General features: G+C 39.3%; 1 protein-coding gene across 8 annotated transcripts in view; it reads right to left on the bottom strand.

The window, feature by feature from the left end:
• Positions 1–22,552, bottom strand: part of ENOX1 (ecto-NOX disulfide-thiol exchanger 1) — a 362,324-nt gene that overhangs the window by 134,315 nt on the left and 205,457 nt on the right. For 5 of the 8 annotated variants that reach the window (XM_039382918.1, XM_027720306.2, XM_027720305.2 and 2 more), the window contains one exon: positions 276–406. In XM_039382918.1, the coding sequence (XP_039238852.1) occupies positions 276–285 (10 nt within the window). In that variant the 5' untranslated portion in view covers positions 286–406. Of the gene's footprint in view, positions 1–262; positions 407–15,743; positions 15,855–22,552 lie in introns of all 8 variants that reach the window. The other 3 variants (XM_039382917.1, XM_039382916.1, XM_039382912.1) reach the window with 2 other exon arrangements.

Genomic DNA, 22,552 nt, shown 5'->3' with positions numbered 1-22,552 from the left:
TAAATCCATTCACAATGGGAAATACCAAGTTTTGTTCTAAAAAAAAAGAGAGAATTTTCATTAATATGGTCAAAATAGACTGAGTCCAGGTGTGGATTTTCCTAGGTTGGGGAAGGAAGAGTGACTCAGATAGTTAAGGGATGGTACCTTTCTGATACTGAAACACTAAACACAAGATGTGATCACACATTTTTGCTTCTCCCCTCCCCAGTCACAGCTGAAATCAGCTCTTTCCAGTTACTTTCTTATGACCTTTGCAGACCTGAGATATTTACCAGCAGCCATTGCTTCTCCCCAGTTCCTTTTGTTCCCGTTAGACTTCTTCAGCTAGGAATAACTACTGTATTAGCAGCATCTTGAGATGGGATATCACTAAGCACAGGGCCCACATACAGCTCATTAGGCTCTGAAACAGAAAAGACAGAAATCAACTATCAGTGCCACAGACAGAACACAACAACAGACCACTTTGGGAATCCACTCAAAGCTCCTGCCCACTCCCTCTGGATCACCAGCCCCACTCTCTTTGCACACATTTAGCAGGTACTGTAGACGCGTTTCAGCAAATGCTCATCCTTGCCCGCTGAACGAACAGTAACACATATGAATCTGTCAGACCACTGAAAAGCCCTTCACAAATTAGGTCTTATCAGTAGCTACACAGCCTCCTCAGCATGAAGGCATCAGCTGAAAGAACATATTAAGTGATGAATATGATTTATTCTTTTTTAAACTGTTAACAATTAACTGATATTGTGAGTTTCAAGGAAATAGTTGTCTGTTCTGAGATAAAAAGGAAAAAAAATACTATGCAGTGACTTACAGAATGGATCCTACAGTGGTGTGGAAAAGAAAACCTAACAAAGCTGAGGACAATGCCTGCTCCTTAACTAACTCTGTATCTTTGGCTCACAAAGGTTAGTTAGCTCAAAGCAAAAGTGGAGTATCTGTTTCTAGCTGATTGCTCTCATCAAGTATCTGTCAGACCATGAATTTTACATAAGGGTAACTTCTTGCTGTTGCTATTGTTGTTTGTGAAGCTGACCATGTCAACGTATTGCTGGTCAGCGCATCACTGGTCGGAAAGGCTGAATGAGCCACTGGTAAGAGGTGTGACCAAAGTGAGTTCCCAGCACTTAAAGCAGAGGAAGAAAATGCTGCACTGAGGATGATCACATACACATACCCATGTTAGTTTTTGTGCCTTAGTTACATAGGACTATGGGCAAAGGAGGGCTACATTATTTTTTCTCTGTCCAGCAGCCTAGGAGATCTGACGTAGGGTATTTGGTACCAGGAGCCAGCAACTGACCGTTTTGAACATTTTTTAATGTTTGGAAGTCATTAATGCTGTGCAGTTGTATCTTGGTGACTTGTTCAGCCCTAAAATAGTGCTAACTTTAAAAAAGTACTTGAAAGACCTTAATTAAGAGGTTTCCAACATGCAAACCCTAAGGATTCATCCTTAGAAAAGACACAATTAACATAATTACACTGTATTTTAGCTTAGTACCTCCCACACTTTTTCATGTGATGTGCATAAAGTACAAGCCAGAAAGCTTTATACTATAGTTCCATGACACTGTATAGATTACTTCATAGGAACATCACCACATCAATGGCTGTAAAATCAAAGAAAGAGTTGAGATCAGGCAATGCTCTACATTTTTTAGTTTGTTGTAATTTACAAATAACCAGTATACTAGGCTAAAAAGCATTTTCTTCAAATCTACAGTGGGTCCATTTAAAAGTCAATATTTATCAACTCTTAATATTTGAATTTGCAATTCCAATTCTTATTTGATCTCCACTAGTCATTATACATAACATTAAATATTTTTATGGTAAAATTAGCTTTTAAATAACATCTATAAACACCAAACAAACATTGAATGAAAGTCATCTGTGGGCAATATGACTACCATAAGGCAAGGCACCCAAGATTTATGTCCAGTTTTTAAAAACTGGATGTCTCCTGTTCAGCTCCTTAAACTTGTACTTAGCTCTTTCCACAGAGGCTATAAACTTCTGACCACAAACATCTATTTCACGGTTAGGGCTCACTGAATTATTCCTTGTCAATAAGTTATTTCTCCCCTTGCTCTTTGTGAATAATTTCCAAACCAATCCCAATTTACAAACATATGCTGAATAGCTCAGATGAGAGTGGTTTGCTTCTTCCCCTGACCAGCAGCCTTGATGAAGAAAGGGGGATTTAAAAGCCAACAGTGATGAAATGCCTCTTCATACCTTGTTGCATGTTATTTGCTTGTCCCCATAATGCATCACCGTAACCAATGGGGAGGAAGGAGGTACTGCCCCCTGGTTTTGGGGACATCTCAGGTAGGCATGGACTACTGGGATAAGAGGTAGGGAACTGGCATTGTATTCTCTCTCTGCCACCCTCCTTCCCCCACTTTACTGCTTATTGAAGTGTGCACCAGGTGACATAAGCAGATCTGCTGCCAAACTACAGATCTGTTGCTACAATCTTTACCACCCAAATCCACATTGCAGTTGCACCAGCTCTGCCAGAAACGCAGAGCTGGTGCATAAAGGATCAGACACTGGGCTAGACAAATGCACCTCACCTACTGGGAATTAGTAGGTGACTCTTTGATGTTTGCCTTCTGACAGGTTGTCCACATATTTCAAATTTTGGTATACGTTCATGAATTAGCCACAAGTATTTGTTAAAGTCCTTGCAGAGGAACGAGAACATAACACCATGATTATGAAAGAAAGCGGAATCAGTGGGTTAATTGCTGAAACTTATGTTGTACTATACCGCTAGATCTGCCCAATATGCCATAGAATTCTTTGCTCAAAACACACTCTTGTAGCCCACACTGGCTCTAGACCGCTTTGCTTTCTCTCTGACCATCAAGTCTACTGTTTTATCAGCAAGACCTGGATGCAGTGCAAGCTGAACTGGGGAAAACCCATAAAAGAGCACATGAGAGGACTAAAGTAAAACTAGTTCTATCTAACCAAGAACTGCTGCAGGCTATTTTGTCAGTGGAAGAGAGCTGAATAACAAGCATAAACGAACTTATGAACAGTGAATAATTTGCAGTAAGCTGTAGGCAGAACTAATGCTCCATCCTGAAGGACACAAACTGTAAAAACTAGCTCTTTTTAAAAGAAAAATACTAATTGTGAACATCCCTTCGAGTGACAACTCAGTGGTTACATTAACACAGAGCAATATAATATGGCTAAAATAATCTTACAGGCATTTCACACCTGATTTAGACTCAAACATTAGCTTTTGTTTAAAAGTTTTCAAGAATTTGGATAGAGAAGATTCCATTAATGCTTAAAATTAAATCAGCTTTGGGCAAATTTCAGCTTTTCATTGTATAGCTGAGACACTGCACTATTAAAGCCTTCATGGCACTGGAAACAAACCAACCCAGGAAAACAAACCAACCCAGGAAAACAAACCAACCCACTGACTAGGTCATATTAAAAAGCCAAGTGCTAAATTCAATGAGAAATACATCTACTAGCAAAGATTCTTGCTTTCTTAATAATAAATGGAATCACTGTGCCACTGGTTAAACCGGCAAGAAAGTATAAGCTTATGCAGGGATCTTGTGTAACCTGAGCAGACATTAATCAACACTTTTTAATGACATTGCACCTTTAGAAAGCATTCCTGATCTGCAATTCATGAGTAAAAGAAATCTGTGTTTATAAACACTTGTGCATGGGAGTAGCTCTACTTGAGGGGAGTAACTTCAGAAGCAAATAAAACTATAATACTGATTTATTTTCACATTTAGGAGAAAATGTCTAACATGTTCTGGGCCCTGCTATTCCTTGAGATTTGGGAGAACCAGGGTTGTTAATACAAACTTTTTTATTTGAGAACTTCTGATTAACAAAATGTTAATGCCAAACACTTTGTAAAGCAATTTCACGTTACACTTTTTGGGTGGTCTCTCTTTTTGCAGACACAATGCAAGGACTGGTCCTGGGACAGTGGATTGCGAGGGACATTAAGACTTCCCTCAGACAGGTTGTCAGGAAGATAAAGCACCCTCAAGTCCATATCAATGAGCACTTCTCAGTCATAGCAGTCATAGCAGATTGTACTTAGTGTGCATATTTTATACCAGGCAATTAAATGCAGTTACCCAAATGAATACAGAAATCAGCTATATATTGTGCATCAATTATCACAGGCAATGAATGCCATGAGACAAAGAAATTAACACAACATAAAACTAATTCAATAACACAGTAGACTGTGAAGTTAAAATCCTACCCTTTAGATATCCATAACACCGCAGACAATGAGTTACAACACTGAGTGTAGCTGATTAAATGTACCACTGTAATGAGGCTCTGTAGAGTGCCCAGGTCAGCGGCCAGCCCTGGGATGCAAGGAGGAGGTTCTCTGCCCAACTCTGACATCAATCTGCTGGGTAACATTTCAGTTATTTCACCTCTTTGTCTAATTTTCATGACCACTACATCCTTCAAGGAAAAGACTGATGGCATCAACCTTTCAAAACCTGGGACTACAAGTTGCAAAGACATTAAATGCTATTGGTGCCAGTTCTTGAGACAACGCAAATGGGAAGCAGCAATGTGGCATCTTGTGAACTGCTACATCTAGGCAAGTTTTCCCGTCCTTAAAAGAATGGCAATTTCAAAGTGTTACTGTTCACTGTGATTCATAGAAGAGTGGTCATTAGGTTAGTCACACTCCACCTGACCTGCCAAAGTACAGGTAATTTAATAGGCTATCTCCAGCTGTCTTCTAAAATATATCAAGCGTTTTGTACTAGTTCTTCCCAATACTTTTGTTTGTCCATCTGAATACAAGACTCCCAGAAAAGAAGGGAGAAAGAGAAAGAAAAGCTAGATAAGGATATACTGTAAGTCGCTATCCAATTCTTCCTGACCATCTTACAATGAAGAAAGATGGGAGTAGCAACAAAGAAGGTGATACTTTTGTGCCATAGCAACCCTATATGGGGCACATGAAAAAAGAGCATCTTCAATGTGATTCTGAAGGTGGCTTTAATTAATAATATTGCATATGCAGTGTTACAAGAGGAGGCATTGCCTTGTGTTTTTGGTTGGCTAGTGTATGTTAACACCTAGAAAACCTCACCTAAATTCTGAAATTCAAAAGGAATTGAAGAAATACACACGTTTCTTGCAATAATTTGCAAAAAGACTTTTACTAACTCTAAAAAAATACATGAGGTACCAGATCATTTTTGAAAAAAAGTCTTATTTTCTGGGATGGGACCCTAACTTAGGCATCTACTGCTTCACCTCCTTGCAATTCTACTGGAGAGGTCTGTTGCTTTCCAGCATCTCCAGAGTCACCCTGTTTATCTGGATTTGTCTGTCACAGGATGCCTTTGAAAGCAAAGATTGATTCTGCAGGAACTGGCACTTTCCTTAAGAAAACAGCTTCATTAGGCACAAGCTAGTGACAATAAGCTCCCTTAGAGCCTAAATGGGAGCTCTAGTGACGTGTTCACTCACACTATTTTTCTGATTTTTTGTCTTATGAATGATTTATAACACCTTTGTTCATTCTATATTACGCCACTAAAAAACTACATTGTCATCTTACAAACTCACAAAATATGTGCCACCGCATTAAAAGCTTTCACTTTTCACTAGGTACACTGAATATGTAGGTTTCTGCATAGTTGCAAAGGATCCTTTCCACCAATTTTCACTGAAAAGTAGTTAATGAGTACATCGTGGACATACTGATATGACTAAGACTACTTAGAGAAAAATCACAATATATTTAATATTCAACAAAGCCAATTTGTACAACGCATATTTTCTGGAAGAATTGCTCATTTGAGATGCTGAGTTACTTCAATCCTCTGCCCCAGTGCTTCTTGAAGATAACACATTGTACACACAAAGGCCAGACTTCTCTTGGAAAGCAGAACACTGAAAGACTTCAACAGAGAAAGAAAAATAAAACAGAGGTCACCAAGACAAACAGGTGTTGTCTTGAGATGCTCCTTGAAAGGTCACTCGGTAATATTTCATGGTAAATCCTGAACTTCACTGGTATCTCAGAGCAAAGTCTTAATAGGTTACAAATGCACTTTTTCTTTTGTGTGTATTTTACCAGCTGTGGTCTGAATCTGCTGATGCCTATAAATAAAAGAATCTGGAAGCACATTAAGCAAAGCATTATAGAAGTCCAGCTTACTTACTGAAAAAGCATATGCAGTTCCAAAATCATCTGGAACAGAAAAAAAAAAAAAAAGCCATGTTGCTGGCTAGCAATGCAGTGCAGTCTTGATAAAAAGAGGTCTGATTATTCCTTGAACACAAAACACTGTTGTGAAATGATGATTGCATCTCCATTTTTTACCCTGCCAAGATGGCTTGCAATTGTGACTCGCTTCCCATTTAAAAGAGCATGACATTTAGACATACTGACTAAATTAGGACAATCCTTTATTTAAATGCCTGCATTTAAATTTAATTTATATTTAACAACAACAACAAAAGTATCCTGAAATCTTTTAATTACTTATAGAGGTATTTTAATAGCACGCCTTGTATCACATTGTTTTCTACTAAAGGCCAGTGACCACTTTAGAAATGTAATATCCCACATCACTGTATTTCAGTCCAAAGAGGAAGCACCTGAAGTGGTTTTTGAGCAAACACACTTCAGCAATTTTACTGAAAGGCTGAATAGTGAAATGAGAGGTGCTGGAAAGGCTCCTTGATGCCATAAAGTATCTGGGCCAGTCATTATATATGGGCTATACATGCTATTTCTTATCTTTCTGGGCTTGAGAGAATACGTATATAAATGCACCACACTTATCAAATACCTTCTCTTACTCTACCGTACAATGTCCTTGCTTCGTGTTTACCAGACCTACATCAAGCTGCTAAAATACAAAGGGTTGTTTGGTTGGATTTTTTTAAAACAAAAACAAAGTGGGGGGGGGGGGGGGGGGGGGAAGAAAAGAAAAAGAAAAAAGACCAAAGCAAGATGGGACACATTTCCAGAAAGAGCATGTTGGCTAATCTAAAGTGAAATCACTCCCGTGTCACCTCCTGAAAAAAATTAATGCCTTGACAGGTAAGCCCTCTCTGTGGCAGAGCCCCAGTGACATTACCATACAGACCATCAGAGGCAGAGGTGCCTCATTACTGAATTTCCAAATGAACACAGACTGCTGTCTGCTAGTCCCAGAAGACCAGGATACAGTTGACTTTCACATGGTAACATTATGTATGGAAAGTCTATTTTAAGTAACTTTTTAGAAGTTTCTAAAATGCATTCATTATCATTTTTCTACTCCTTCAAAGTCTGTATAATTGAACTCCTGGAGTTAAGGCAGCCTGTCTTTTCAGGCAGAGATTCATGGGGAAGAAAACTCAAACCTGTCAATCAAACTATTTTCATATTTTTAAAATATAGTTTTATCACTGGGTCAAATTGTGGCAAGAGGTGATACCTACATGTCCTTGGTTAAGTGCCTGGGTGACCTGCAGAGCACGGTTTTGCAGAATACTTGAAGCAATCTAAAGTCATACTGATCAAAATGTTATGCAATACCATCAAGTATTTTCTCAGTGACAGCTGTTAGGTGAAACTCTGGAAAAGAGGTTTAGGCTTGGTTGGTTTGTTTTAACTCAAGGTTTCTGATGCTAAATTTTGCTTAAGAGAAAATCTCACTGTCTCTTCTATCAACGTACATCTGTCCTCACTCTGAAAGCTGCCACCCCTTTTAGCACATCACACTCAGGATATCTTCTCCTGCTACAAGCTCTAAATCGCTAGTGTGCTCCCTGGGCTCATTTATCTTGCACTTCTTTTATTTCTCTTAGTTTACCTCCTGTTCTCCATTTACCTCATAATGCTCTTTCTTGCTTTTTTTTGGTATTATTTTGTTTCCATTCACTGACTCCACACTTCCCCTTACAACGGAGGCCCATTTCTTGCCTTAATCTGCTCTGGGCCATTCTCTCATCCAAGTATCTCTTCACATTATTGTTTGTTACACTGTACTGTTTTATTACGAATGGGAGGGATTCACCTCGCCTAACTTCTGGCAATGTAGACATGTATGCTTGAGCTTTCCTGCTGCCATCGTTGCCAATGGGGAGAACCAGATACTTCTGCCAGCCTGTTTCAGACACCTACTTTGCTAGGCAGTGAAGTACACCTTGGAGGTGCACATCTCACTCCTCTGAGTAGAAGTCTACACTGCAGTTCTGGATATGAACATCTGTTTTGTCAGACACCCATGGGATGAGATGAGCTGCGCTGAGCAAACTGTGCCTTGGGAGCTCAACCGTCGCTCTGCTACCTGCATACCATATGAATCCCAGTAAGACACTCAATCCTGAGGGACTGGGCTCTTTTGCTTGATAACTCTGGCCTAGTGAACTGCAAGAGAATAGAAAGCATGACTCAGTTTGCAATAACTCGTAAAAATGTCCTAAATATAGATACATATAGATATTTAGAGAGAGAGAGAGATGGTTTGCTTTCTGATTTTATTTTCTGCCCATCTCCAGTGATTATGTCAACATATGACTATTAGTGTTTGACAACGGGAACTGCCCACTCTAACACATTTCCTGCAACTGTGATGCTCTACATCTGCCTTTTCTCTGGAGAGAAAAACATCCTGGACCTTTTCTTCCTACTTCCAAATGAATTCCATCTCCTCCTCCTCATTTCTTTACTAGACACTTAACTTCCTGGCTTCTTGCAACTCCCATTTTAAAGATCAGTGGAAACCACACACACCTCTTGGCTACCACAGTCCTTTGTTTCTGCCCATCAGCCTTGCCACATATAATTGCATTCAAGTTGAGCACAACACCTTCAGGCAAAGCCCCACCAGCACATAGAATCACTAAATCACAGAATCACAGAATACTCTGAGTTGGAAGGGACCCACAAGGATCATCGAGTCCAACTCTTAGCCCTGCCCAGGACCATTCCCAAGAGTCCCACCATGTGCCCAAGAGTATCATCCAAACACTTCTTGAACTCTGTCAGGCTTGGTGCTGTGACCACTTCCCCGGAGAGCCTGTTCCAGTGCACAACCACTCTCTGGGCGAGGAATCTTTTTCTAATATCCAACCTAAACCTCCCTTGACACAACTTCGGGCCATTCCCTTGGGTCCTGTCACTGGTCACCACAGAGAAAAGATCAGTGCCTGCCCCTTCTCTTCCCCTCCCCGGATCTTTGTATTCCCTCATACCCATCAGCTTTCAACAGAAGTTGAATTAAGTTGCTAAGCAGAGCCAAGAATTTTGTCTGTTTTCTGAACAGTTGTTTATGGGATCACTGGCAAGTTACCTAAATCAGGATTATTACATACTCTGTGACCACTGAGGGAGAAGCAATCCCACAGTTAACATAAGGTCAGATCAAGAGAATAGCAGCTGCTGTGCATCAGCTATGATCAGGCAACAAAAGTTATTGCGATGCTTCTCCCTTGTAACTAGCTGCCAGAGGGTCAGGATAGAGGAGGCTTGAGCTGCAGATCCTGGTGAATATAATGATGCTAAAACCCCTCCCTCCCTCCAGTTGGTCCTGCTGCACTTTTAGGCAGACAACAATCCTTCTATTCCCCTTCCCCTGAAACACCTTCCTGTATGTGTATTTCTTCAATTTCAGTTATAAATCTTCAGGGCAGGAAATCATGTGGATTTTCCCTCAGTCAGGGCTAAAACCTACTAGAAACCCATCATGCCTTGTGCTGTAATTGGACTGATACTGGCTTTAGCCAGGAGGCCCCCAGGCAGGGATGTCAGTGAGCCAGCAATGCTCTGAGACCCAGAGGCAAGGCCACCGCCTTGCCAGGCTTCTGCATAGTACCTTGTGCAACAACGCTTTCATCCCTTTTAAGGCTTTTAAAATACTACTGTGTTATAAAACTAGGAATATTGATGATCATAGCATCCCCCTCTCTCCTCATGCAGGCCTTCCACCCCTTTCATGAAGCTAATAATCCTCTCACAAACCATTTTCCAAAGTGTTTTACATTTGTTTGTCTTTTCTTATTTGATTTATAAGCTCTTCAGGTCAGAGAATTTGCCTCTATCTATGTTGGCAAAGTACAATGTCAATTTACTGCACTATATAAATATTTCCTAATAACAAGGGCAATAATAAGAATAATGTATTTACTGTAATACAGTATTTCTAGCCTTCAAGATACAATAAGAAACAACCCAAAGTCAACAACAAGACCGAAAGATTTGCAGAACCTTTAACTGTGAAGTGGAAGCCACAAAGTCACTCTGTGAAACTTTGGTAAATTAGTTACTTATATTCATAAATAGCAGTAAAAATCCTTGCAAATTGACCCTCTGGAAAATATCAAGCAGAACATAACCAGTGTAAACCAGCAGAGCACTGCTTCACATGTGTATTATAAGGGTCACAAATGGCTTTCTAGTTACTTTTTAAACAAATGCAATGTTAATACTTTCACTGCAACATTATGAATAAAGCATTTGGCCTGTAGCTATGAATATGGTATCTGATGGCTTTTGACTTGTTTGTTTATATTGTCATCCAGAAAATTTATGTACCGTGCTCTCTTGGACTCAATCTTGACTTCACCTCTTGAACGTGCAGAGGGCACAGCCCATGTAGAGGGCTCTGGGGTGCAGCAGTTTGCCTCAGCTTCCCCAGTGTAGCTTGATGGCTACCTTCAACGCCCTCCCTACAGCAGCACAGAGCTCTTCTGGCACACGGGAGAGAGAACAGGGTGCCAGGGTCAGTGTCCATACCTATTTGGCACCATCTTAGTTCATGTTGCTAATGGTTTCTTTGCTCTTTAAAGCTCTGAGGTATCAAATTAATCAAAATAATGGTGATGGTGCAAGAGATTAAACTGACAGGAGTATGAACTGCCCTTGTTTATCCAGGTGATACTACAGGAAGTGCAATGCCGATACATGTAGAGGACAAAGCCCTGTCCTTTGAATTTACAGCCTGAATAGAAAATGCTTTGTGAGACCACTATATTTCTGTCTAAAATATATGGTTTAATTTAGGAGTGCCCAAGTGACACTAGTGGCCTCTGATATATAAGTGGTCAGGGAAAATGACCTCTATGTACCTTCTTGCCTGAAGCTCAGAACAACAGCAAGTGGATCATTTTGAATGGGCCCCATTTATTATTCTTTTAATTGCCTACTAATACTTCTTTCAGTAGGAAAGACTAATAGAGCCCTTCTAGCTCCAAATGTCTTCCAAACCATCCAAAACTGCAATTCAGCCAAAACAAATAAGGGGTCTTCCATTCTCCAGAAATGAAAAAGCAACTGGACAGGGATCTAGGAGATTCCTGTTCCTCATACAGCTCTGCAACACACCTTTGGCAAATAATTTAAACTGTCTATGCCTTCATCCCACATGAAATGGTGTGATTATACTTTCTTTATCACAGACTTTATTAATTTTGCCTAGTCAGGCTGTTTTCTGCTTATGGGGTATGTCCAGCATCACAGGACTATGACCTGGGCCTGCAGATAACACAGAATGGCATTAGGTTGAGGAATATTTTTTCCCCGTAAAAATCAAAACCAAAGCAGAGTAGAATAAAAAAAAAAATCAATGATCATAATTTCCTTTGGAATCGCTGTCTATCTGAATGTGGAGAAAATAGTAAGTTTCCTTTAAAAGTACTTGCAATGAAATTCACACTCTGTCAGGTGTAAATTACAGCCTTCATCTCATCTTGTTCTATCTACAGCTCCTTTCTTAGTCATGCATAGCACCAGTGTACAAAAATATTTCCTGCATGTGATCGAGCAAGTATGGACACATAAGATGCAAACAAAATATGAGACTTAAAAAAAAAATATTTACTGGTATCTTAAAAGAAAACTAAAAGTTTGTAATCATGCGATTTCTCACTGATTTACAACTGTGCTTGGGAAGACAATTCAAATAAATCTATGAAATATTTTCTTAAAGAAGTCACAGAGAACTGAGATAGCTAAAAATAAATGACAGAAAGAAATAAACCCAGGAACATGATTATATTGTGCAATCACAGATACAGTAGATCACTTAAATTAAGTCTTGATCATAATAATAATCTTGTTCGGTGGAATAGCACGGGAAAGAGACTTTTCATCTTTTTTTTTCCCCAGTGTTTTATAGAAGACCTTCTGATTGCATATGCTTTACAACATCTAATAGATTACTTCAGGCGAATATCTATACACTATACTAAACACTGTAGAAACTCAGTTTCATCCATGCTCATCCTTGAAACAGTGAACTCCTCCCCAGGTCCCATGGGTTGGTGACACTGTGAAGTGCATCAATGGCACATGGTGATGCATCACAAAGTTTGGGAGGAGTCACCAGATGAGTTGTAGTGCACTGTTGTGTTAGTCCATATTTCAAGGTACAAACGATTTCAGCTTGGGTAGAAATTCAATGTTCTTAATCTTCTTTAGGACAGCTGTGGCTAGGGGCAAGGAAGCAGCGTATTTAGTTTAATTACATGTCCAGAAATGCCTGAGCTAGGAAATTCTCTCTTTAAAGTCAGCAATTTCCTTTCATTCAGGAATAGTTAAAAACTCTTAATTGTTAAGCTATCTATACAAAGGCTATACCTGAGGTTTACTACTGATTAACTCTCCAAATGCTTATCAGTTGGTGAAGACTTGATGTCTGCCACAGCTCAGAGAGAGAAGCAATAATTTTCTAGATGATAATCAAACACCTTTGGGGGGCACTAAAATTAAAAATCTGCTTGTTCAAATAATGCATGAACAAAACAGCTTTGTATGATTTCTCAGGGAATGAAAAAAGATGCCATACCTGCTATGAATGGCTACAGATGTTCTGAAAAATCTGCAGACAAGATACCAGACTTTTCCTGTTGTGTCTGGTACAGTTTTTTTGCACTTTCCAGGGTAAGGCAATCAAGTTCTGACCCCTAGCTTCCTATTAATCAACACTTGGGCCAGTAAACGTAGTTTAACTGAAGTCCATTCATGTTTCTAAGGGAAGTTTAACGATGGAAAGATTCATGCTCCATCTCATCTCAGTGGTAGTAAGATTCATGTATGTGGATCCATCACTGAGAATGGCCTGGCCTCTGTTATCATTAATTGAAGCATATTAAGAGATTTAGCAGAAAAAAAATATCCAAATTTGAAATGTCAAGAGACAGATCCATCCAGTTTCATATTCTGTAGTTATATTATACCTTAATTACAGTTAATTGGGAGATATTGTTCCTGGCGGAAGAGCATCTGACAGTTTTTGTGGATGATTAAACATAGAACAGAATTTGATGCATTTGTTGAATGTGGGATCTGTTTATTGTGACTATGCAACTCTATCTAGAGTATCATTCCCACTACACAGCAAAACAAAAGAAAGTCACAGGTCAAAAATATTTCCCTCGCCCTGAGCACAGAACCAATGAGGGCTTCAATACCATTTGTGAAAGAGTAATCTTTGATTGAGTGGTATTAGCTGGACTCCTTTCCCCATACAGTATAAAATACAAAAAGTAGAAACCCAGGCTGACAGCATGAGCTCAGCTTCTGCTGGTGTTGATACGGTTTGCTCACACTTATTGACCTATGGCAGTGTATGATGCTGAAATATGTTTTCCTGGGCTGTCTGAGATCATTGCTTATGCTTAAAATAGAAATGGCAGGATTGGTTTTATCACTGAAAAATAAGCAGTGCACATCTTCTGCCTGAAAAGTAACCAAATTAACATTTGTGAAGTAATCTTTCTTCTCAGTTACCAAAAAAAAAAAAAAAAAAAAAAAAAAAAAAAAAAAAAAAAAAAAAAAAGGAAAAAAAAAGTAACATAATTGGCTAGGTTACTGGTACTAGAAAAAGTCTTGGTTTTCACAAACTCTATGCATGCTGGTTTTCTAAATGCTTGATTACTCTGAACTGCAACAATTGTGATAAATCATTTTCTATTTACTCTTTAGTGCAACTACATGCTTTGGGCAAAGATTTTTTTTTGTTCATTATTTAGTTAGTTTTAAAAGCAAAACCACTCTTTTAACGCATTTTTCCATTCCCAGTGATGGATTTTATCTTTGATATGTGATCCAGTTATTTAACTACCTCTCACTACTTCTCCCATGAATTGTTTATACAGTAACTTGGCAGCATAATTTGCATATCACAGGAAAGATCCCATTATATGTTCCCAGAGGTGCAGTTGCACTAGCTTTATCACTTTCTGCCACCAATGCACATCCCAGAAGCAGAGTGTCTGGTTAATCCAGAAAGGCACTTCTTGGCTGCCAATAGTAATTAAACATTAATGGTGCAGTTACAACATTTTCAGCCACTCAAAAATTATCTACCCATTGTCTTTGCTAAATATAATACCTAAAAAGATATTTATTTTTTCATACAAATTTTCCTTCCATAGGAAAATCACAAAGCTTTACCTTTATTATATTCTGTTCAGCTGTTGCAGACTTGACCTAAAATTACTAGACAAGGAACAAATGTACAAAGAAAAAAAAAAGTTGGAAAGAAGGAAAACATGCTTAGAAGCAGAGTAACTCAATATACCACAGAAGAGCTGGAGAAGACTAGGAGCTGGACATGGTATTTGTTCTCCAGACTCTTATTTGATGACCGAATGGGACAACGGCTCTAACTGCAGGTTTCATGGTGATATAAAGCCCATATTTGGGTGTATTCCAGATAATTCTTCACACATTGTATGAAACTTAAAAAAAATGACAGCAACGTAACTTTCACTGAGAGGAGCACTTACTCCAAGAGTACTCTAGCAACATCAAAGCATACAACCACTAGGGATCAGAGCACAGGAATTGAAGGGAAGCCAGAAATACACCACAGTCAAACACCAAATAATTTCCTTGCATAAAGCACTGCTGCCTCCAGATGTTTTCCCAAGAAGCAGACAAACAGTCCCATGCCTTCAAACAGAGCTGTCTGACATACATTTGGAGGGAATACACATTGTAGGTATCAAATCTTGTCACCTTTGATTGTCCCTGTACACCACCGGGCAGTGAAAGACTATGCACTTGAAATATCAAAAATGCAAACTCCATTTGTGTGAAATTTGGAGTCTGAGGTCTAGATCAGAATTGTTAACAAAAAGAGCCTTCTCAGAAAGTGCCTCACGCAAACATAGTAACACCCCCCAGCTGGGTTGGCAATAGCCAACCCAGCACCTTTCTCTCTAGCAATATGACAAACCCACCATAGAGGGCTTGAAGAGAGAGAAGGGGGTTGATTCACTAAGAAAACTAATGGGCTATTTAGTCAGTAGCCTTTGAGTCACAAAGTCAACCTCAGTGAAGAGTGATTGAAACTGGTTATATCCCATAGCCCAAGATCGCATTACATAGTGTAATAGCCAGCAGTCACAGTGACAGAGCAAAAGGCAGATTAAGTCTAAGGATAGCCTGGTGGGCAGGAAGGAAAATCAGAGCTGTTCCTGCCTGTTTAAAAGTGAGCATTTAGTTTTTAAGCCTGTCAACATGATCCTTTTGAACACATTATGTTTACTGACATGCTACCCTGATATTTTGGGTTAGTAAAACAAAAAAAAAAAAACAAAATCCCAAACCCCCAAACCCCAAAACAAGAGGTAAGGTTATAAAATCAAATATGACGATTTCTGCATGTTAAAATAAGTATTGCTTCCACAGAGACTTGGAAGCTCAAACAGCTGAAGCACTGTGCCAGTACATGAAAACCAAAAATGGAACTGACCTGGGTTTCATGGTTCAAGCGTGCTGTGGCAGGGATCCCGGCACTACTTCCAAATTCAAAGCTTGAATAAACACAGTTGTAGTTTCTTGAAGTGGATGCTTTTAATGTAATCTGAAAAGGGTGTGAGAAAGGGTATACTCCTGAAACGTATGTTTCTTAGGTTTAAATTCTGGAGAAGCCCAGCTCGTGACTGCTTGCTATTAAGACTGTTCAGGAGAGAGGGAGCGTCTTTGAGTTCACATACTTAATGCTCAGTGGTGTGTCTGCAGAGTAGCAGGAAATAAACAACAGTGAGGAGGGGTTAACCAGAGACCTGCTGGCTAAAATCTATATGCCTGGAAACAGAAGGGAGAGGGCTGCAAGGTCAGATACAGTTCAATTGTTTCTAATAGGGCACCAGCCACAGAGCTACCAGGCACAGAGACACCTATCACAAGCTGTACCCACCTTCTATCCCCCCCCTTAACTCAAAATAGCAGTTGTGCATCACGTCATGTCAATCTTTCTGAATTGATCTAGAATGTCCTCCTAGTTCCCAAATACAGTGTCATTACAAACCACCTGTACAGTAAATAGAAGGAGAAGACAGAGAGATCAAATAAGCCACCTATGCATGGATCATAATATCTAAAACTCCTCAATAGCCCCCAAGATCTATTCTCCAGCTTATTTCCTAAGACAGTTTTGTGCCTTCTGAAATAATGCCACCATTCTGCCAAAACTGCATCAAGGGAATATCCACACAGACGGTAAGATAAAAGTAAAAATGTCTCTGAGACTGAGTAGAAAATCCCTTTACTTAGAGCCTGTCTACCAAAATTCACCACTGCTCCAATAGATTTCCCCTTTCTTCACAATTGACTCAGCAGACAGGAAAGGGCTTTTTGAAGCCACCAGCTGTGTATGCAAACAGATGTATGGAGTTGGGCATGGAGCACAGCATGAGTCAGAAAACCCAGATGTGGGAAGGCTTGAGGAGGAGAGAGAGCAGCTGTCCATTATGCTTGGAAATGTGCAGAGGAAGAATGAGCAAAGCTATGCTTCAGAAGAGCTCATTCTGCTGCAAATGTAAAGGATGCAGCAGACATTTTCCACAAGATCCATCTCAAGAACTAACATTGGCAGAAATCAGATACGATTGAAGACATTTTGCTTTAGCTTTTTGCTAGCAGCTTTTTTCAGAGAAAAACCTAGGATACTGTGCCACACCCCTGTCTCCCCCTCCCCCCCAAAAAAAGCAACAAATTCAACTCTATAATAGAATTACTACACATTGAGGAAACACTCAATAGCAATGGAGAAGCATAAAGTAATACTGTGGTTGCACACATTTTTTTTTGGCATACAGATTAGTTACAGATGCTAACCGAGGCAATTTCATATGTCTAGATATATATTTACTCTATGCTTGTAAAATGAAATGGTATTTTTCATCCCATCTTGACTGGAACAGAGAATACGTTTGGATTATAAATTGTTTAGAATTACTTGTTAATACTGTTGGTTTTCCTGTATCTGCTTGTAGGAGGGACAGGAGGGAGAAGATGGATAATACTTGACAGATAAAACTATAGAAGAGAAAAACAGAAAGCAAGCTTTGTTTTCAACACATTTAAACTGGTCAAATGACAAGAATCAGTTGCCTTGGAAGCAGATCTGCAGCTAAATGAAACTTTTCACCTGTCCAATATATGAAATATTTATTATCTGAGAGTGACTAGAGATTCAATAAAGCCAGACACACAATGCAGAAAGCAGACCCAAGCTCATCACCTCCATTAATTTCACAGGTCCTGTGGCAGTCAGATTAGATTTTGCCACAGAGAAAGGGAAGTGGGCTCAATTGCAGTATTGGGTGTAAAGAGAAATAAAACTAGAGGAAAGCAACTTCTTAACTTTATATTTGATTTAACCAGGTTGGTGAAGTAAAATGATGACCTTATACTGTGTTTAATAAGGTTGGAAAACATTATCATTTCCAATTAGAGAGAAGAGACCACTCTCTCTATATAATTACTTTTCCAATAAATTTTTCTTGGCCACTTGTTTCCCCATAAAAATTGCCCAGTGTTTTTGTCATGTAGAAGTTTTTGCGTTATTTTTTTTCCTTATTTTGTGGGGGTTAGAATTAATTTATTATAGAGATGAAACTTGGCAGAGATCCAGACACAACAATCTGAAAAACATTAATTCTAAAATTCAATTATGGGATTCCTTGTTTATTTTATCTCAGAATTTGATCCTGCAAAATGGATGACAGTTGATGCAAAAGTGGGCATGTAATCTAGTTCACTTTATTTTTCAGTAAAAAGACTTTAGATATTTCTGTTGCTGCAGACATAATCCTGACTGTGAACAAAAACCAGAACCATTATTTAAGAAAGTGATAATTTTGCATAGCTGCTTTCATAAGCGAATCACACTTTGAAATAACATTTTTGACCTTTATCACATTCATTTGTTTCTCAGAAAATCCGGATTTCCAAGGTCTTTGATGTCCTTACTATTGCTAAACAGCTTTAACATCTGCATTCTAAGGTGCTGAAAATGTCTAATTAAGCTAAGGGGTAAAAATAAAGACAACAGTCCACTGTCATTATATTCTAAATTGTACCATAATAAAGTATAATATTTCTGCTAGGTCTGGGGAGTGTGTGGGGGTGTGTGTGTGTGTATGTGTGTGTGGGTGTGGGTGCGTGTGAAGTGACTGAAAAGTTGTAGAGAGTTAACACACAACACCAAAATATGATCACTACTTTCAGTTCATGCCATTTCCTTATCACAGTGCACTGGGCAATTGCACGAACACTTTAGCAGTAAATATTGGATCAGATAACATCACTTCAAGTCAGAATTTCAGGCTCTTAGGTGCTACATAGGACTGATCCTGCCCTAACAATTAAGATGGAAGTGAGTTATGAACAAGATGGGAGAGGAGGAAGAAGAGCACAAGGAAAGAGGCAATACGGTATCTGAATGGTGCCATTGCACAAAGTGTGCCCCCACAAAATTGATGCACAGACTGCTGGATTACTGTTTTCACTGTGGCACGTAACAATTATCTCCAGCCTCTTTCACAACACCACAGACCTTAAAATATTAACAAGTCCTCTGTTTCAGTTATGCTACTCTGGCACTAGTCCTGTGCCCTTAAGAGAGTGCACCTCTGATCCTGGGCAGGAGCATTTTCCCATATCTAACACATAACACTTAGTTATACACTCACACTTTTCCTAGACTCAGCCTTCATTTTCATTGCTTCTGTACAAATTAGTTCCTCCACATCTGTTACAGTCCCTTTGCCCTCTAACAGAGCACTGCGCTTATGCTTTTCCAAGTATGCCAGAAAGAGGTTGCTAGGTTCCAATTTCCCCAAAAAGCACAGAACGTGCCTTCTTTCCTGCCTTTCCATATGCCTGGAATACCCCCTTCTTTCCCACCATGGTACATGAAGTACCTTCCCTTTCTTTCAGAAAACTGAGAATCCATCTGTTCGTCAAAGTGCTCCATCTGCAACAACAGCAAGTCCAGTGATGTGCTGCCAATATTTCAACAAAGGGCTCCTCTAAACCCATTCCCCTGAGTCAGTAACACAGCCCACATCCCCAGGGTGAGGATGCTTGCAGACAGGAGGTGTGTGTGAAACAGGCAGGCTCTATTCATTTGGTTTTCCCATTTCGACAAAATGCTTTCCCACACCTAAGGAAGTAGGCAGCACCATTTGGTAAATGCATTTCTTTTACATGCCTCCTACCAGAAGTGTTAATACTTGGGTCCTAGGAAGAGAAAAAACAAAACAAAACAAAACAACAAAAACAAACAAACAAGCAAAACAAACAAAAACCAAACCAAACCAAAAACCAAACCAAACCAAAACAAAACAAACATCACCCCCCCACACTTTGTTGCAAGAATTGCAGAGTGTGCACGACAAAATACAAGGGATAAAGATGGTAGGGAGGAATCTGAATCCCTTCAGACTTCTCAGGACTGTATCTGTGTCAAGCACATTAGTGAAAGAGTCTCAGTTACAAAGAAGGAAATCGTGCCAAATTTTCCTTTCAACATGAACTAGTGAAGGCCTGAGCTTCACAAACATGACTGGTAAGCCTGAGGAAAAGGGTGAGGGAAGAGGGCTCAACAGTTAAGGCAGGCATTTTTTCAGAAGGCAAGTGTACAGCACTTTTGCCATTCGTACTTCTGTATCAGGTCTGAATCCATATCATACAGTTTATAAATACGTGTATGCATATATATGTATAAACATGTGAATTAGACAGTTGCTTTTACAAACTTGGGCTGCTGTCTTTTCTTCATAAGTCATCCTGTCTCAGGCATTTTAAAAGTCCAGGCTTAATAATTTTCCCTATGTGATTATACAGGAGTTGATGCAGGCCAGGATGCTCCAACTGCATGTACTTTTGATCATTCACCTTTTCTGTTCCTGTTTATCAGCTGCACAGTGTTAGATTTATGACAGTTGCAATCACATATAAATGGCCAGCTGTTAAATTACATTAACTCCTAGAGTTTTCAAAGGTGACAGTGACAGTATAATATATTATTTCCTATTTTTTAAATCAGCAATTTCTTAAATCATTTGAGGTTGTTAAAAAAAGAACTCTCTTCTACATTGGAACACATGATCTATACCATTTCAACTCTCTTATCTTGATGCACTTTTTAAATAAGGAAAATTAAACCAAACCAAACCAGAAAACAACAAAAAAACTGGACTCAACAACTCAGTTTTGAGTTCAGCAGATGACTTATGTTGATTTTTAAGAATAAAGAACACAAGATTAGCAGGAGTGGTTGCCATTGCATAGTTTAGTTCAATAGCATTAAACTATAATACATGTGCAAATTATAACACTAAATAATCTCTATTTATATGCCAGAAAGCCATAATAAATATGTTCTGGTTTTTCTACTTTGGCTGCCACATAAATGGCAACGTGTCAAGTCTCTTACCTAAAAATGCAGGCAGCGCTAATGTGTCTGTCTCATAATGAGTTCTTCCAGAGAGAAATCTCGATCCTTATCTAGCAAAGCACAACAGCACATTCTGGAGATCACCCATCTATAGCAAAACACTTTGGAACATATTTACGTTTAAAGCATTTGTTAAACAAGAATAGACTAAGCATGTGCTCAGAAGGTCTGTTGAACTGCAGTCGTTTTAGGCTTCCACAAAGTGATCTGCAATGCTCACAGCTGTCCTTGCACAGCCACCCTGCTGGCTCCAGCACCCCGGGTCCTCTACAAAATAGGTTTAAGGAAGATGCCATGTGAAAATAACAAAAGACAAGTACAGCCCAAACCAAAGCATCACTGGGAACTTTCCTTCCGAGCCAGGAAAGACAGAAGCTTTTGAAACAGAGGGCTGATACAGCCCAGGAGGGCTGGAGCACTGCTGGCACAAGGCACAGACATATACAACCCCAGAAATCCTACCAGCTATATTGGTAAGGCATGATGGCATGGGTGGAACATAAGGATCATTATCTCTTTTTTTTTCAGACAGTAAAATCAAGCACAGACAAAAACCCCAAAAGTTACCTGCTAAAGACCTGCTATAGCAAAGTTATGACAGGAATTTGAAATTAATCCAGATCTGCTGAATTCTCCTGATTCTCCAACCATCAAACCAGCATCCCTCCTGGCTTTGAAATAAGCATTCAAATCATAATTAAAGCAATGTATATGTTCATCATGTTAGCAAGGCAAGGAAGCAAAAATGTTTTGAAAACATTTGAAAAATGTTTTGAAAACATTTGAAAAATGTTTGCAAAGAATTGTCCAAATCACTTGTCACAATGGAGATGAGCTGAACCAGCAAAGGTGAGGCAGGGAGTTCAACACTCACAAGAGCATTTCCTGTTCCAAAGAGGTGTAAGTTAACCGCCCTCTCATTTTCCCTCTATTTTCTTCAAATATCTTAAAATCCCTATAATGCATCCAGCCCAATTTCACTTAGTTTTGATCTTGGCGAAGTACGTTATCAGTTTTCTCCCTAATTTGTGCTCCCAAAGTGGTTCCACGGCACGGAAAGCCAGTTTGTTTTCCCATAGAGAGTTCTTTGTAATCTGTTCTGCTCTCATTTGGTTAAAAGTATTTGAACAAGAATATAACATCCCATACAAAACCCTCACTTTTTCTTTTGAAAAGAAAAGCTCCTCCCCTCGCTGATATTTGAGTGATCAGGAACACAAAGCCATCAGCCTTAACTTGAAAAAAGAGCTGTTATGTTGGGTCATAAGTAGTCCAGTAAGTTGGTGAGTAGGATGGTTGATACCATCCCATGACTTTAAAACTTTCTGTATTTTAGTCTTGTGAAGAGATATCCATCATACAAGCCAAGTTGGAAACTACATGAGAGAAACTAGCTGAGTTATGTTTCCTGTAGTATTCACACTTCATCTCTCCTCTTCTGTGTCTTCTGCTGTGCCACTTTTTGGCCTCAGTGCCCCTTGTGTCTACTAATGCCCTTATGGTTCCTCTCTCCATGGATGCCACAGCCCTCTGCGGGAATGAAACTTCGTGATCTAGTCATGAGTTTCTGCTGGGTTACCAACGCAGTATCTTCCTTTGCAAACGCTGCTTGCAAAGAGGAGGGAAAATGCCATCAAAATGCATTAGTGGAACTATCTTGTACTAAAATTCTGTGGTGATCATGCTAGTCTGATCATTTAAGCTGACCACAAGCCTGTAAACTGAGAGCATAAGTGTTGCTGATCAAAGCAAGTCAGTGACACAAGAAATACTCCAGTGTGAGCTCTGACAACTAAAGAGTGTCAAACTTCTTC

This window comes from Pipra filicauda, unplaced genomic scaffold, assembly GCF_003945595.2.
Source record: "Pipra filicauda isolate LSUMZ 115617 unplaced genomic scaffold, ASM394559v2 scaffold28_size6257848_pilon, whole genome shotgun sequence".
NCBI classification, from domain to species: domain Eukaryota; kingdom Metazoa; phylum Chordata; class Aves; order Passeriformes; family Pipridae; genus Pipra; species Pipra filicauda.
This window is presented reverse-complemented; position numbering and strand designations above follow the sequence as displayed.